General features: G+C 39.7%; 2 protein-coding genes and 1 long non-coding RNA gene across 3 annotated transcripts in view; 2 read left to right on the top strand and 1 right to left on the bottom strand.

The window, feature by feature from the left end:
• Nucleotides 1-954, top strand: part of LOC107625663 (tubulin beta-2 chain) — a 1,145-nt gene extending 191 nt beyond the window's left edge. Inside the window, exons 2-4 of the mRNA XM_021116985.1 lie at nt 50-161; nt 565-790; nt 948-954. Coding sequence (XP_020972644.1) covers nt 50-161; nt 565-790; nt 948-954 — 345 coding nt within the window. The remainder of the gene's footprint in view (nt 1-49; nt 162-564; nt 791-947) is intronic.
• On the bottom strand, nt 972-1,796 carry LOC110268961. Its single transcript, XM_021116132.1, is given in 1 exon segment — nt 972-1,796. A coding segment is annotated over 1 exon segment (411 nt). The 5' UTR covers nt 1,528-1,796; the 3' UTR covers nt 972-1,116.
• Nucleotides 11,267-12,903, top strand: LOC107628454. Its single transcript, XR_001617796.2, has 3 exons — nt 11,267-11,425; nt 11,559-12,217; nt 12,325-12,903. It is a non-coding gene; the product is annotated as an uncharacterized LOC107628454 (long non-coding RNA).

The raw sequence follows: 13,087 nt of genomic DNA, 5'->3' as shown, positions 1-13,087 counted from the left end.
AGGGCCGTACGGTCAGATCTTTAGACCGGATAACTTTGTGTTCGGGCAGAGTGGTGCTGGGAACAATTGGGCTAAAGGGCACTACACGGAGGGTGCCGAGCTTATCGATTCGGTTCTTGATGTTGTGAGAAAGGAAGCTGAGAACTGTGATTGCTTACAAGGTATGTGTTCTTTTTTCTTTTTCGCGTGCTTATTCTTATTTTTTTGAGTCAAGGTTGAATCTTTTGCTTGTTTCGTTGACCGATTTTGAATTCTCTGACTTGTAAAGAAATGTTGAAGATTTCGCTTGTTCTGCGGCTGGTTTTATTTTACTTTTTTGTTTATTTTCATTTTCGGTGATTTGGTTTTAGGTTTTGAAATGGTAATGGTTATGTGCTTTCTGATTTTGGGTTTTGGTTAAAGATGGCTTTTCGTATTCCGATTTTCTTTTTAAATGATTATGTTTTTGAAAGGAAGCTGAATACTGTGTTTAGGGTTTGTAGGTGATGGATGTGATTTCTGTTTTCTTAAATTAAAGATGGAAACTTTGTATCTGATAATAAAATGGGGATGTTCTGTTTGCAGGTTTTCAAGTGTGCCATTCTCTGGGTGGAGGAACTGGGTCTGGAATGGGTACCCTGTTGATTTCAAAGATCAGGGAAGAATACCCAGATAGGATGATGCTTACTTTCTCAGTCTTTCCATCTCCAAAGGTTTCCGACACTGTGGTTGAACCCTACAATGCTACTCTATCTGTTCATCAGCTTGTTGAAAATGCTGATGAATGTATGGTTCTTGATAATGAAGCCTTGTATGACATTTGCTTCCGTACCCTCAAGCTCACCACACCAAGCTGTAAGCTTTCCATCAGAATCCCTTTTGAAATTTGCATTTCCCAATTGCTTTTAGGTTTGATGTATTAATTGTCAATGTTGGTTTTAACTTGAATTTGATTGTGTCTTGTGCAGTTGGTGATTTGAACCATTTGATTTCGGCAACCATGTCCGGTGTCACATGTTGTTTGAGGTTCCCTGGTCAGCTGAACTCTGATCTTAGGAAGCTCGCCGTCAACCTCATCCCCTTCCCTCGGCTTCACTTTTTCATGGTAGGATTTGCTCCTCTCACCTCTCGCGGTTCTCAGCAGTACAGGGCCTTGAGTGTTCCGGAGCTCACACAGCAAATGTGGGATGCCAAGAACATGATGTGTGCTGCTGATCCTAGGCACGGAAGGTACCTCACTGCCTCCGCTATGTTCCGGGGAAAGATGAGCACAAAGGAGGTTGATGAACAAATGATCAATGTTCAGAACAAGAACTCGTCATACTTCGTCGAATGGATTCCAAACAATGTCAAGTCCACTGTATGTGATATTCCCCCTACAGGATTAAAGATGGCCTCAACATTCATTGGAAACTCCACCTCAATTCAGGAGATGTTCCGAAGGGTGAGCGAGCAGTTCACTGCTATGTTCAGAAGAAAGGCTTTCTTGCATTGGTACACAGGGGAAGGCATGGACGAGATGGAATTCACAGAGGCAGAGAGTAACATGAATGACCTTGTTTCGGAGTATCAGCAATACCAGGATGCCACTGCTGATGAGGATGAGTACGAAGAGGAAGAAGAAGATTACCAGCAACATGACATGTGATTTTGATCATCAGTGAATGCGGTGACCGCAACATCCTGTTGCCGGAGGGATATAGTATACTGTTCCGGCTAGCACTAGTTTACATTGCTTAATATCAAACTATTTCTGGCTTTTGTTAATGTTTTTCTTAATATTTTTATGTACTCGTTGGTAGAGAAGACAGTATATTAAGCAACTATTATTTTCGAAGCTATCCAAATGTTGCATGTTGCTTATTATTTTTCTTTATCGGACTCACTCAATCACCAAAACGGTTGAATGGTTTTTGTATGACCGACAAGCGATTAGTATCCTTAGATTTGAAATGCTATTATTAATAAATTGGCACTACAAAATATCAAAAAATGCTGTTAGGACTTAGGAGTAAGGACCAGTCTCTTGTGGCGCTATTATCAACTACAAGCTTGCGTGTAGCATACGTTTACGGACCGACCAGAGTTGAAAGATTTGATAGGGTTGGAGTTTAATTTAATTGTGGCATTATCAGTTTGGTGATGCATATTGTGTGTTAACTATATCGTTATATTTAGGTGCTTATACATTTTTGATAAATTAGAATATAACTAAAATAATAATAATCACCGTATTATAAAAATTCTTTTTTTTTATAAGTTAGCAAAATCAATTCAATAAATATACCGGAAAAATTCAAAATTTTAATTGGGTAGGAGGACCAGTGTCCAACATGGTCGCTAGCTGATGGGAGGTACCATATATTATACAAAAAATGTGTATAAATATTTGGTTCACCCGTAACATGGTTTTAATTTTATATTATAATAATTTGAGTATAAACTACAAAGCCTAGATGAGCTTTTTGTTTCTATTTTTTTTATTTCTCCATTTTTATAGTCATTAAACAAAAAAGGATTAATCTTAGTGTTGTTATTATAATTTATAATTTTTTTTTGTGAAAGTCTTATAATGATACCTGCATTTGTTTTTGTTAACATAACTAAATAAAGTATGATCTGATCTTACTGGCTCTGTATGTGTTTCGGTGTTGGTATTTGTCACATATTATGATAATAATGCTACATTATTTATATATTATTGATATGGTCATAATAAATGAGATATAACTCAGGTGAAATCCGTTACAAACTCGTCCACTTATGAGCTATAACTCGGCGCGGTCCGTTATGAGCTCACCCATTCATGAGCTATAACTCGGTATAATCCGTTATAAGCTCGTCCAATCATGAGTCATAACTCGGTCAAATAAGCGTTTCCACCATAACCGATGATATAACAGTATATGAGAAAGAGACGTTATTCACCTTTTCATAAACGACCTTAATACCAAAAGCATAATGGAAAAATAGCCTACAATATAAAGCAAGGTAAAGTGTTCTTTTAAGATTATTCGAACAAGATAATACACTGACTTAAGTTTCGGAGTGCCTTTGCAGGTACACTTCCCCTCCTCTTCATAGCTCGTACTTTCACACCACAACACAAAGGAAAAGCTCGGACTCAAGAGTTGGACGTTCAGCCTCTGAGGACATAACTCGGTTGTCACCTCTATTTCGCAAGCAAGATCAATTGGCGCCCACCGTGGGGCCGAAGATATAGAATTTTCTTTTTTGGTCCCATTGTTTTCGCTCGTACTCATGGCTGACGTACCACCTCCTTCACTATCCGAACTCATGCGGATGGTAGCCGAGCTACAACAAGCCAATCAACGGATAACTGACGAAAACCAAATAATGGCTGCTCAAATTGCTGAACTGAACCATGTTCGGATAGAACATAACGACACTCATCACCAGCAGCTAGAGGATAATGAGCATCATTTCCAGCCCTCTCATGTCTCGGAGACTATCCGAGCTGATGTAATTCATCCCGAGGATGAAAAAGAAGAGTCCGATGAACTTGTAGGACCCTTCACGGAAGAAGTGATGAACTTCGAATTGCCAAAGAGATTCACCCTGCCACTAACCCTCACACCTTATGATGGGCTCGGAGACCCGAAGAAATTCCTCAAAAAGTTCCGATCAATAATGATCGTCAACGGTGCATCCGACACTGTTTTATGCCGTTGTTTTCCAAATTATTTAGACGGTCCTGCACTTGATTGGTTGTGTACTTTGCCTGCAGGTTCTGTTTCGCGATTTCAGCAACTGGCCAAGCTGTTTGAAGAACACTTCGCCGGGTCCACAATATATCTGCATGACTCTGACTATCTGAACACTATCAAGCAGGGGCAGAACAAAAGTCTGAAGGACTATATGACTCGCTTCACCAAAGTCGCCATCAGTATACCCGACCTCCATCCCGAAGTCCATTTGCACGCAATCAAAAGCGGCCTCCGACCTAGAAAGTTCCAAGAAACTATTGCGGTAGCCAAGCCCAAAACCCTGGCCGAGTTCCGAGAAAAAGCCAAAGGGCAAATCGATATCGAGGAGCTCAGACAAGTTCGGAAGTCTGATAAAACAAGCCACAGAGACGACGATAAAACTCCAAATAGTAAGAAAGATTTTAAACTAACCCCTCGTTTTGACTCTTATACGCAGTTTAACACTAAGCGAGAGGACATCATCAAAGAGATTTTAAATTCAAAACTCATCAAGCCACCAAGAAAGGCCGGCACCTACCAAGACACTAAGAACATAGACAAATCCAAATAGTGCCTTCCACCAGAAGCACGGCCACTCCACTGATGACTGTGTAATAGCAAAGGACCTCTTAGAACGCTTAGCTCGGCAAGGTCATCTCGATAAGTACATCGGAAGTCACATCCAAAAACGTTCCACACTTTCCAGGAACGAAGATTCATCAGAACAACAGTACCGAGGAAGAGAGAAGGTAGCGGCGAACAATTATGAAAAGCCACGAGGAGTCATTAATTATATTTCAGGAGGATACGCAAGTGGAGGTTCTTCAAACTCGGCGAGAAAAAGGTCATTCCGAGCAATATGCTCGTTAAAAGGACCACAAAACGAAACAGAGAATCCAACACAACTACCGCAGCTCACATTTACACAAGGAGACTACAACTCTAGAATACAGAACTTGGATGACCCCATAGTTATAACTCTTCAGTTGGGAGATCTACTAGTCAAAAAAGTACTGCTGGATCCTGGAAGTAGTGCCGACGTTCTATTCTACTCAACATTTCAAAAAATGAAGCTCAGTAACAACATTCTCCAGTCAACAGGGGGAGATCTGGTCGGTTTCTCAGGCGAACGGGTCCCAATAATAGGATCAGTGTGGTTACAAACCACATTGGGTGAGCATCCTCTTTCAAAAACTTGTGATATTCAATATTTAGTGGTAGATTGCTTTAGTCCATATAATATTATCCTTGGTCGCCCTTTCTTAAACAAGTTCGGCGCCATCGTTTCTACAGTTCACCTGTGTGTTAAGTTCCCTTTGCAGGACGATCATATCGTCACAATCCATGGAGATTATAAGGAAGCTCGGCACTGTTACAACATCGGCATGAAGTTCCAAAATTATTCAAAACAGCAAGTTAACAATGTCGATCTCACACACAATAGCTCGGCATTAGCCGACCTAGATCCAAGAACCGACTTTCAGGAAAGGCCAACTTCATCCGATGACTTACAGAAGGTCTATTTCAACAATGACCCAAACAAGTTCACTTTTGTAGGTAACTCAATAAGCAAAGAGGAACTAAACGCCATCACCACCTTCCTACAACAGCAAGCCGACCTATTTTCATGGAAACCTTCAGATATTCCCGGCATAGACCCACAAATCATCAGCCATAAACTAGCTATAAACTCATCTGCGAGATCTGTGCAGCAAAAGAAAAGAAAACTCGACGAGGAAAAACGAAAAGCGTCGTTGGAAGAAACACAAAAACTGATAAGTGCCGAATTCATCAAAGAGATCAGATTTACCACCTGGCTCGCCAATGTGGTTATGGTAAGGAAACAAAACGGTAAGTGGCGCATGTGCGTCGATTTTACTGATTTAAACAAAGCATGCCCAAAGGATTCGTATCCTTTACTATCCATAGACTCTTTGGTAGATAACGCTTCTGGTTACGCTACCCTAAGTTTCATGGATGCCTATTCAGGGTGCAACCAAATACTTATGCATCCCTCTGATCAATGTAAAACAGCTTTTATTACTGACTTCGGAAACTACTGTTATAAAGTTATGCCTTTTGGACTAAAGAATGTATGAGCAACTTACCAACGTCTTATGGATAAAGTTTTCGCCAAACAAATCGGCAGAAACATCAAAGTTTATGTTGATGATATGGTCGCCAAAACAAAAGTCGGCAGTAACCATATTGACGACTTAACAGAAATATTCGCCCAGATACGCCATTACAACATGCGCCTGAACCCGAAAAAATGCGCTTTTTGAGTACAACGTGGTAAGTTTTTGGGATTTTTATTAACAAACAGGGGCATCAACGCAAACCCGGACAAATGCCGAGCAGTTTTGGACATGACAAGTCCTAAGAATATAAAAGAAGTACAACGCCTCACAGGAAGGCTTGCTGCATTATCAAGATTTGTACCTTGTTTAGCTTCAAAGTCTAATCCTTTTTTCCAAACAATTAAAAAGAAAAACAAATTTCAGTGGACCGACGATTGCGAAAGAGCTTTTAACACACTAAAAACAACTCTCTCGCAACCGCCGATTCTACAAAAGCCCCTCTAAGGGGAAGATTTATTTCTATACCTATCGGTTACTGATTGGGCAATAAGCTCGGCTCTTGTCACAGAAAGAAGCAAAATTCAGCAACTAGTCTACTTCGTCAGCAAAATACTCCACCATGCCGAGCTTAATTATCCGAGAATAGAGAAGCTGGCCTTAGCATTAGTCTTCTCAGCACGAAGACTCCGACTTTATTTTCAAAGTTATGTCATCAATGTCAGAACAGATCACCCACTACGACAAGTACTACACAAGCCCGACATTGCAGGGAGACTTATAAAATGGTCAATCGAGCTATCTGAGTTCGACATCAGATATCAGTCCAGAGGAGCAATAAAATCGCAATTTTTAGCCGACTTTGTTGCAGAGCTTACACTACCATCAGAAGATGACCACACAAAACAATGGACCTTGTACATAGATGGCTCATCCAACAAAGAAGGATGCGGCGCTGGAATACGACTCGAAGCCGACGATGGTTCCATCCTCGAGCATTCCTTACACCTATCTTTTAAAGCCAGCAATAATCAATCCGAGTATGAAGCCCTGGTCGTAGGACTTCGGCTTTGTTTAGATCTTCAAATACACACAATCAAGGTATATTGTGACTCCTTGTTGGTTGTGCAATAGGTAAATGACCTGTTTCAAGTAAGAGACCCTCTTCTATCTAAATATTTACTGTTAGTCAAAGATTTAATTTCACAATTTAAAAAGTTTGAAATACAACACATACCAAGAGAACAAAACCAAAGAGCCAATATTTTATCAAAGCTCGGCAGTACTCAGTCCGAGATATCTACATTACATCAATTTACTATAAAATCTCCCAGTGTTGACCTGACAAAAGTGCTAAGTGTTACTCAGGAAAGTGATTGGCGGACAGATTTCATAAATTATCTACAAACATCCAACATTCCAGACAACATTGGGAATGTCAAAAGGTTCCGAAGACAAGCCACCTTTTTCACATTACTGAATGGAGCCTTATACAGACGAGGATATACTCGCCCTTTACTCAAATGCCTTAGCAGCTCCGAAGCCGAAATAGCACTATCGGAGGCACATGAGGGGATCTGCGGAACACACACAGGAGCTCGGAGCCTAGCCTCAAAAATCCTCCGTGCCGGCTTCTTCTGGCCATCACTAAAACAAGACAGTCAAAACAAGGTTAGGACCTGTATAAATTGCCAGAAGCACGCCCCAACCATCCACACTGTTCCGACTTGTCTATGGATCTGAAGCAATGATACCACTAGAAATCTCCCAAAGCTCAATTAGGACACAATTCGATGACCATGATCAAGCTCAGCGAGCCGAGTTAGACATCATTGAAGAGATCCGAGATATAGCCACACTCAGACAACGCGCCGCCCAGCAAACAATATCTCGGCGCTACAATAAATCGGTCAGAAGCCGAACATTCGATAAAGGAGACTTGGTCGTTCGAAAGACAGAGCTCGCGCGACGTCCACCATCGCATGGCAAGCTCGCCGCAAATTGGAAAGGGCCGTATCGAGTTACACAAGTCCTCGGCAACGGAGCATATAAGCTAGAAACCCTAAATGGTACAATCCTACCCAACACTTGGAATGTATCTTCCCTAAAGAAATTCTATAGTTAAAAACTCAGGGACAGGCTTGTACTCTTTTTCCTACTACCAAGAATTTATCCCTAAAAGGTTTTGCTTGGAGAGGTTTTAACGAGGCTAGCCTACCTGAACCTTTGTATCCAAAGGATTGCCAATATTACTATGTGAATACAGTCTATTTCACTCTTTCTTATATAACAACTTTCTCACTATATCATTCCTTTGATTGCTTTTACAATAAATATCATAAGATACAGATTTATCTATGATTTCAAAAAGACGAGTATCCTCGCCTAATTTCAATCCGAACATTAAAGGCAAACTCTAACAGGGATATTCTTAACGGAACATTCCCATCAATTACGCAAAGGCCTCTCAAACATTTAAAATCCAAATTGGCCACAAATAAACAACAAGTTAAACAAACTCTATTAACAGCCTACAAAATAGCAGATAATTGTTTAGCAAATATCAATAAGTCTTCGCCAATAAAGTCCTCAAACAAACATAAACAGCACTAAAACAATTACAATAATATCTTAAGCATTCTCTGCCTCATCCTCGGCAACGCCATCATCCTCAACCATTTTACCATCTCGGACAATCTTCCCAGGGTCTATCTCATACAGATCAGCATCAGGCACAAGGAACTTCGCCTGCAAAGATGCCCTCTCAAAACCCTCAACAAACGAATCTAAAATCTCATCACCCTTTTTCTTCTCCATTTCTTTAAGCTTCGCAGTTACCTCAATCAACCGAGCTTCCATGCTCGCCAAGTTAGCTTCTTTCTTTTTCAAATCCTCAACATCATTAGCATAGTTCTCTTTGGTCTCCTTCAATTATTTTTCAGTTTCAGCCAACTTATTCTGAAGTTCGGCAACAGCACCTTTAGACTTACTCAACTCCTCTTTCAACAGCAAAACCTCATCCTTCTCCACCAACACCTTTTTATGCTTCAGCTCTTGACTACGACCTAAACTAGCTAACCTTAAACCAACCACCTACAAACCACAACAAAAAACAATAAAATATATAAGTAACTCCCAGCAAACAAAACAACCAAAACACAATTACAAGACATTACCTGCATATACTGACCAACAGCCATTTCGCCAACCTCATTCGCCAATGATACATCAGCTTCAGACTGACAATGCTCATCGGCAACAGCCATATAGGGATACTCCTTCCCCCATACAGATATACCCTCACTATGTTCGGTCATTTCATGCAGCTTTTTCTGATTCACAACAAAAGCTTGAATCTCCTCTAAAGAAACCCCTTGTTCCTTCTCGCTAGTATCCTCGGACACATCGACCACGCTCGATTTCCTCTTCTTTGCAATCACCTTCCTCCGCCCCTGACGAGGTTGACTAACTTCTCCAGCTCCACCACCTTTTTCGCGATTGGACGACGACACCTCTTTCTCCAAGTTCTTACTTTTAAAACGCGACCTAAGTGAAGCAGCTGACACCACCGAGTACTTACCACCTGCAAATTCAAAAAGCAAAACAGCAGCTCAGTAAGGCTCAAATACACAAGTAAATCACTAACACATATACACAACTCACTCATATAATCTACCACAGCAGCCCTATTTTCCTCCCACTTTAACAATTCAAACATGGAGATCAAATCTTTCTGATCAATTTGTTCCACCAAAAACTCAATTATACACACATTCCTCGGAGTTATGACTTCAGCCCCGAGTATATTCTGGGGTTCCGAGCACCACCAAAGGAGAAATCTCTCAGCCAAGAACTCGTCAATATAAAAAAGAAACTCTTTTTCAACATTCCTCACTTTCACATACATCTCCTTAAAGTCCTTGAAAGAAGACTTATATAATTTGAAGATACCAAACCCAGGAGTACTGTTCAGATTAACCCAACCCCCTTTCCAAACTCCCTTAGCTTGAAACAAAGAAAAAAAATAAATCTACAGACGGATCCTCCTCAAGAAATTCCATCAGTATTTCGAAACAACGCAGAAACGTCCAACCATTGGGATGCAATTGTGAAGGAGCACAGTTTAGTTGCTTCAAAATTTGACATTCAAACACTGTAAATGGCAGCCTCACCCTCAGTTCTTCCAACACACAGCTATGCATATAAAAATACTCAAACCCCTGCCCCCTATGATAAATCATATCCTCACTACTGCATGGCAGTAACTCCACCTGAACCCCAGACCCTGGCCTCACGACTCTGCCAACATCAACCTCCTTCACAGCCGCATCATCCCGAAACAAAGACACCCGACCCTTCACATCCTCACTAACCCAGTCATAGGACCAATCAATCTCCCTTTTCTTCTCCTTCTCAAACCCCATAACCAAACCCAGAACCAAAAGCAAAAGCAAAGAAGGAAGAAGAAGACGAAAAATTATAAAATAAAATAAAAACCATGCATACCTCTTTTATTCATTCTGTTTTCAAAGGAGAAACACCAAGGGTCAGGGATAAGCAACTCAGTTCCCAAACCATTCACTTAACCACATTGTAAAGGTAACTGCTTCCTCAATCACATCAAACGGTGCATTTGCTTTGGGAAAATAAGAGACTTTAATGATCCACTACTCTTTCTCTCTCCTCGCCAAAAACAACAACACGACTCCCTACATCTCAAACATAAAAAATTTTTAATGAAGTAAGTTGAACTGGGGGCTCACTCAGCAACCTGTCTCACCGAGTTATAACTCCTCAATAAGCTCAACCTGCTTCATTAAAAACTCTCCACAGGCCAAGCTTGGGGGCTGTGATATGGTCATAATAAATGAGATATAACTCGGTGAAATCCGTTACAAACTCGCCCAGTTATGAGCTATAACTCGGCGCGGTCTGTTATGAGCTCACCCATTCATGAGCTATAACTCGTTATAATCCGTTATAAGCTCGTCCAATCATGAGTCATAACTCAGTCAAATAAGCGCTTCCACCATAACCGATGATATAACAGTATATGAGAAAGAGACGTTATTCGCCTTTTCATAAACGACCTTAATACCAAAAGCGTAACGGAAAAATAGCCTACAATATAAAGCAAGGTAAAGTGTTCTTTTAAGATTATTCGAATAAGATAATATACTGACTTAAGCTTCAGAGTGCCTTTGCAGGTACACTCCCCCTCCTCTTCATAGCTCGTACTTTCACACCACAATAGAAAGGAAAAGCTCGGACTCAAGAGTTGGACGTTCAGCCTCTGAGGACATAACTCGGTTGTCACCTCTATTTCGCAAGCAAGATCAATTATTATTTTTATATAAACAATAATTTATACTCATACATACAAACATTTATACATATAAAATATATAATTTTTATTATGATAATAGTGAATCTTAAGCAAGTAAAATATTATCCATTCCAACCAAAATAAGTAGTTTAATATTGTAGAGAATGATGACTTTGGAGAAGTCATATAAGCAGTATAAATAGTATGAGCTAGTGTGAGACTCGGAGATTACGATAGATTGATAAATTTGTGATTGAAAGGGTTTCTAATACAATTCTGTTTTTCTCTAGTTTTTGGGTGTCAAACTATTCTCTCCTTACTGCATAATTGTGCAGGTCTTGTTTCTCTTTGGTCTTCAACCCTAAAATCTTCATGAAAAATTATTTCCATATCATCAATGTTTCCCTCTGCATCTAATGCTTCAGCTTCTGTTCTGATTTTTTGTATCCAATTCCTTTATGGTTGTAGGCTATGAAAGACGAACATGTTGCATTATTGGCAAACAAAACTTGGCATTTTGTCTATCCACCACAGAATGCAAATGGATGTTTGCAATCAAGCGTGGCCCTGATAACTCCATTAAAAAATACAAGGCCAAACTTATTGCAAAAGATTGCCACCAAGTTGAGGGTATTGATTATACACAGATTTTTAGACCCACTACCATTAGCGATTTCTAAAGGGCGATGCTTCCGCCAATTCGATTTTAATAAGTATATATGACTCCTCCCCTGGCTTATATTCAGGTGCAAATGGTATGGTATGTAAATTAGACAAGGCCATTTATGGCTTCAAACAATCCCCGAGAGCTTGGTTTTTAAAACTTCAATCTACTCTACATACTCTTGGTTTCTCTACTCTTTTTGTTAGAACAACTTCTGCCTCTACTATTTACTTATTAGCCCATGTTAATGATATAGTCATTACAGGTAGTAACAACAGTGAAATAGAAAGTATTATTGCTAAACTACACTCTATTTTCTCTCTTCATGTTTCTCCAGCAAAATATGTGCATGGCCTTTTAAAAAAGGCTTGGATGGATTTGTCCAATTCTGCCTTCTTTCAAACTTACTGCTCAAGAAAGTGACAGTTTTGACAGTTCTGAGATAGCATATGCGGCAAACCGGGTTAGTCAGTTTATGCATAATTGGACAGCTGTTAAGAGAATCCTTTGAGTCTTTTCAGGTAGGACTATCCATAGTCTCCAATTTTCTAAGAGTTTTTGCTTTTGCAGATGCAAACTGGGCTGCTCATTTAGATGATAGAAGGTCTACTAATGGTTATTGCAAATTCCTAGGACCTAATCCAATATTCTGGAGCAGCAGAAAGCAACAGGCATTAAGCAGATCTTTAACAAAAGCTGAATACGGGTGCTTGGTAAAAGAAGTGGCTGAGTTTATATGGATTCAAAAATTGCTTGGAGACCTCAACATTACAAGTCCAACAGCTCCGATTGCTGTCTGAAAATCCTGTCTTACATAGTCACAATAAACATTTTGAAATGTTAGAGATAGAATCACAAAAAGATTAGTTAAAATAGTTCATATTCCTTCTCACTCTCAAGTTGCAGATATTCTCACCAACCCCTTTTCTGTCACAGTGTTTAATAATTTAACTTACAAACTAAGGATTTCACATGCTGCAACCCTTAGTTTGAGGGGGGTGTAGAGAATGATGACTTTGGAGAAGTCACCTAAACACTATAAATAGTATGAGCTAGTGTGAAACTCAGAGATTACAATAGATTGATAAGTTTGTAATTGAAAGAGTCTCTAATACAATTCTGTTTTTCTCTGGTTTTTGGCTTTGGGTGTCAAACTATTCTATCTTTATTGCATAATTGTACAGGTCTGGTTTCTCATTGGTCTTCAACCCTAAAATCTTGAAGCATCTTCACAAATATCTAATCTATTATTATTTATTAATTTAGGTGTAACATCAATTTTTTTTTTTTTCAATAAGAATAAACACGTTTTATTTTAAGGAATTAACTAACA

This window comes from Arachis ipaensis, chromosome B02 (genome assembly GCF_000816755.2).
Source record: "Arachis ipaensis cultivar K30076 chromosome B02, Araip1.1, whole genome shotgun sequence".
In the NCBI taxonomy this organism is placed as follows: domain Eukaryota; kingdom Viridiplantae; phylum Streptophyta; class Magnoliopsida; order Fabales; family Fabaceae; genus Arachis; species Arachis ipaensis.
Note: the sequence above shows the minus strand (reverse complement) of the source record. Positions and strands in the feature narration are given on the sequence as shown.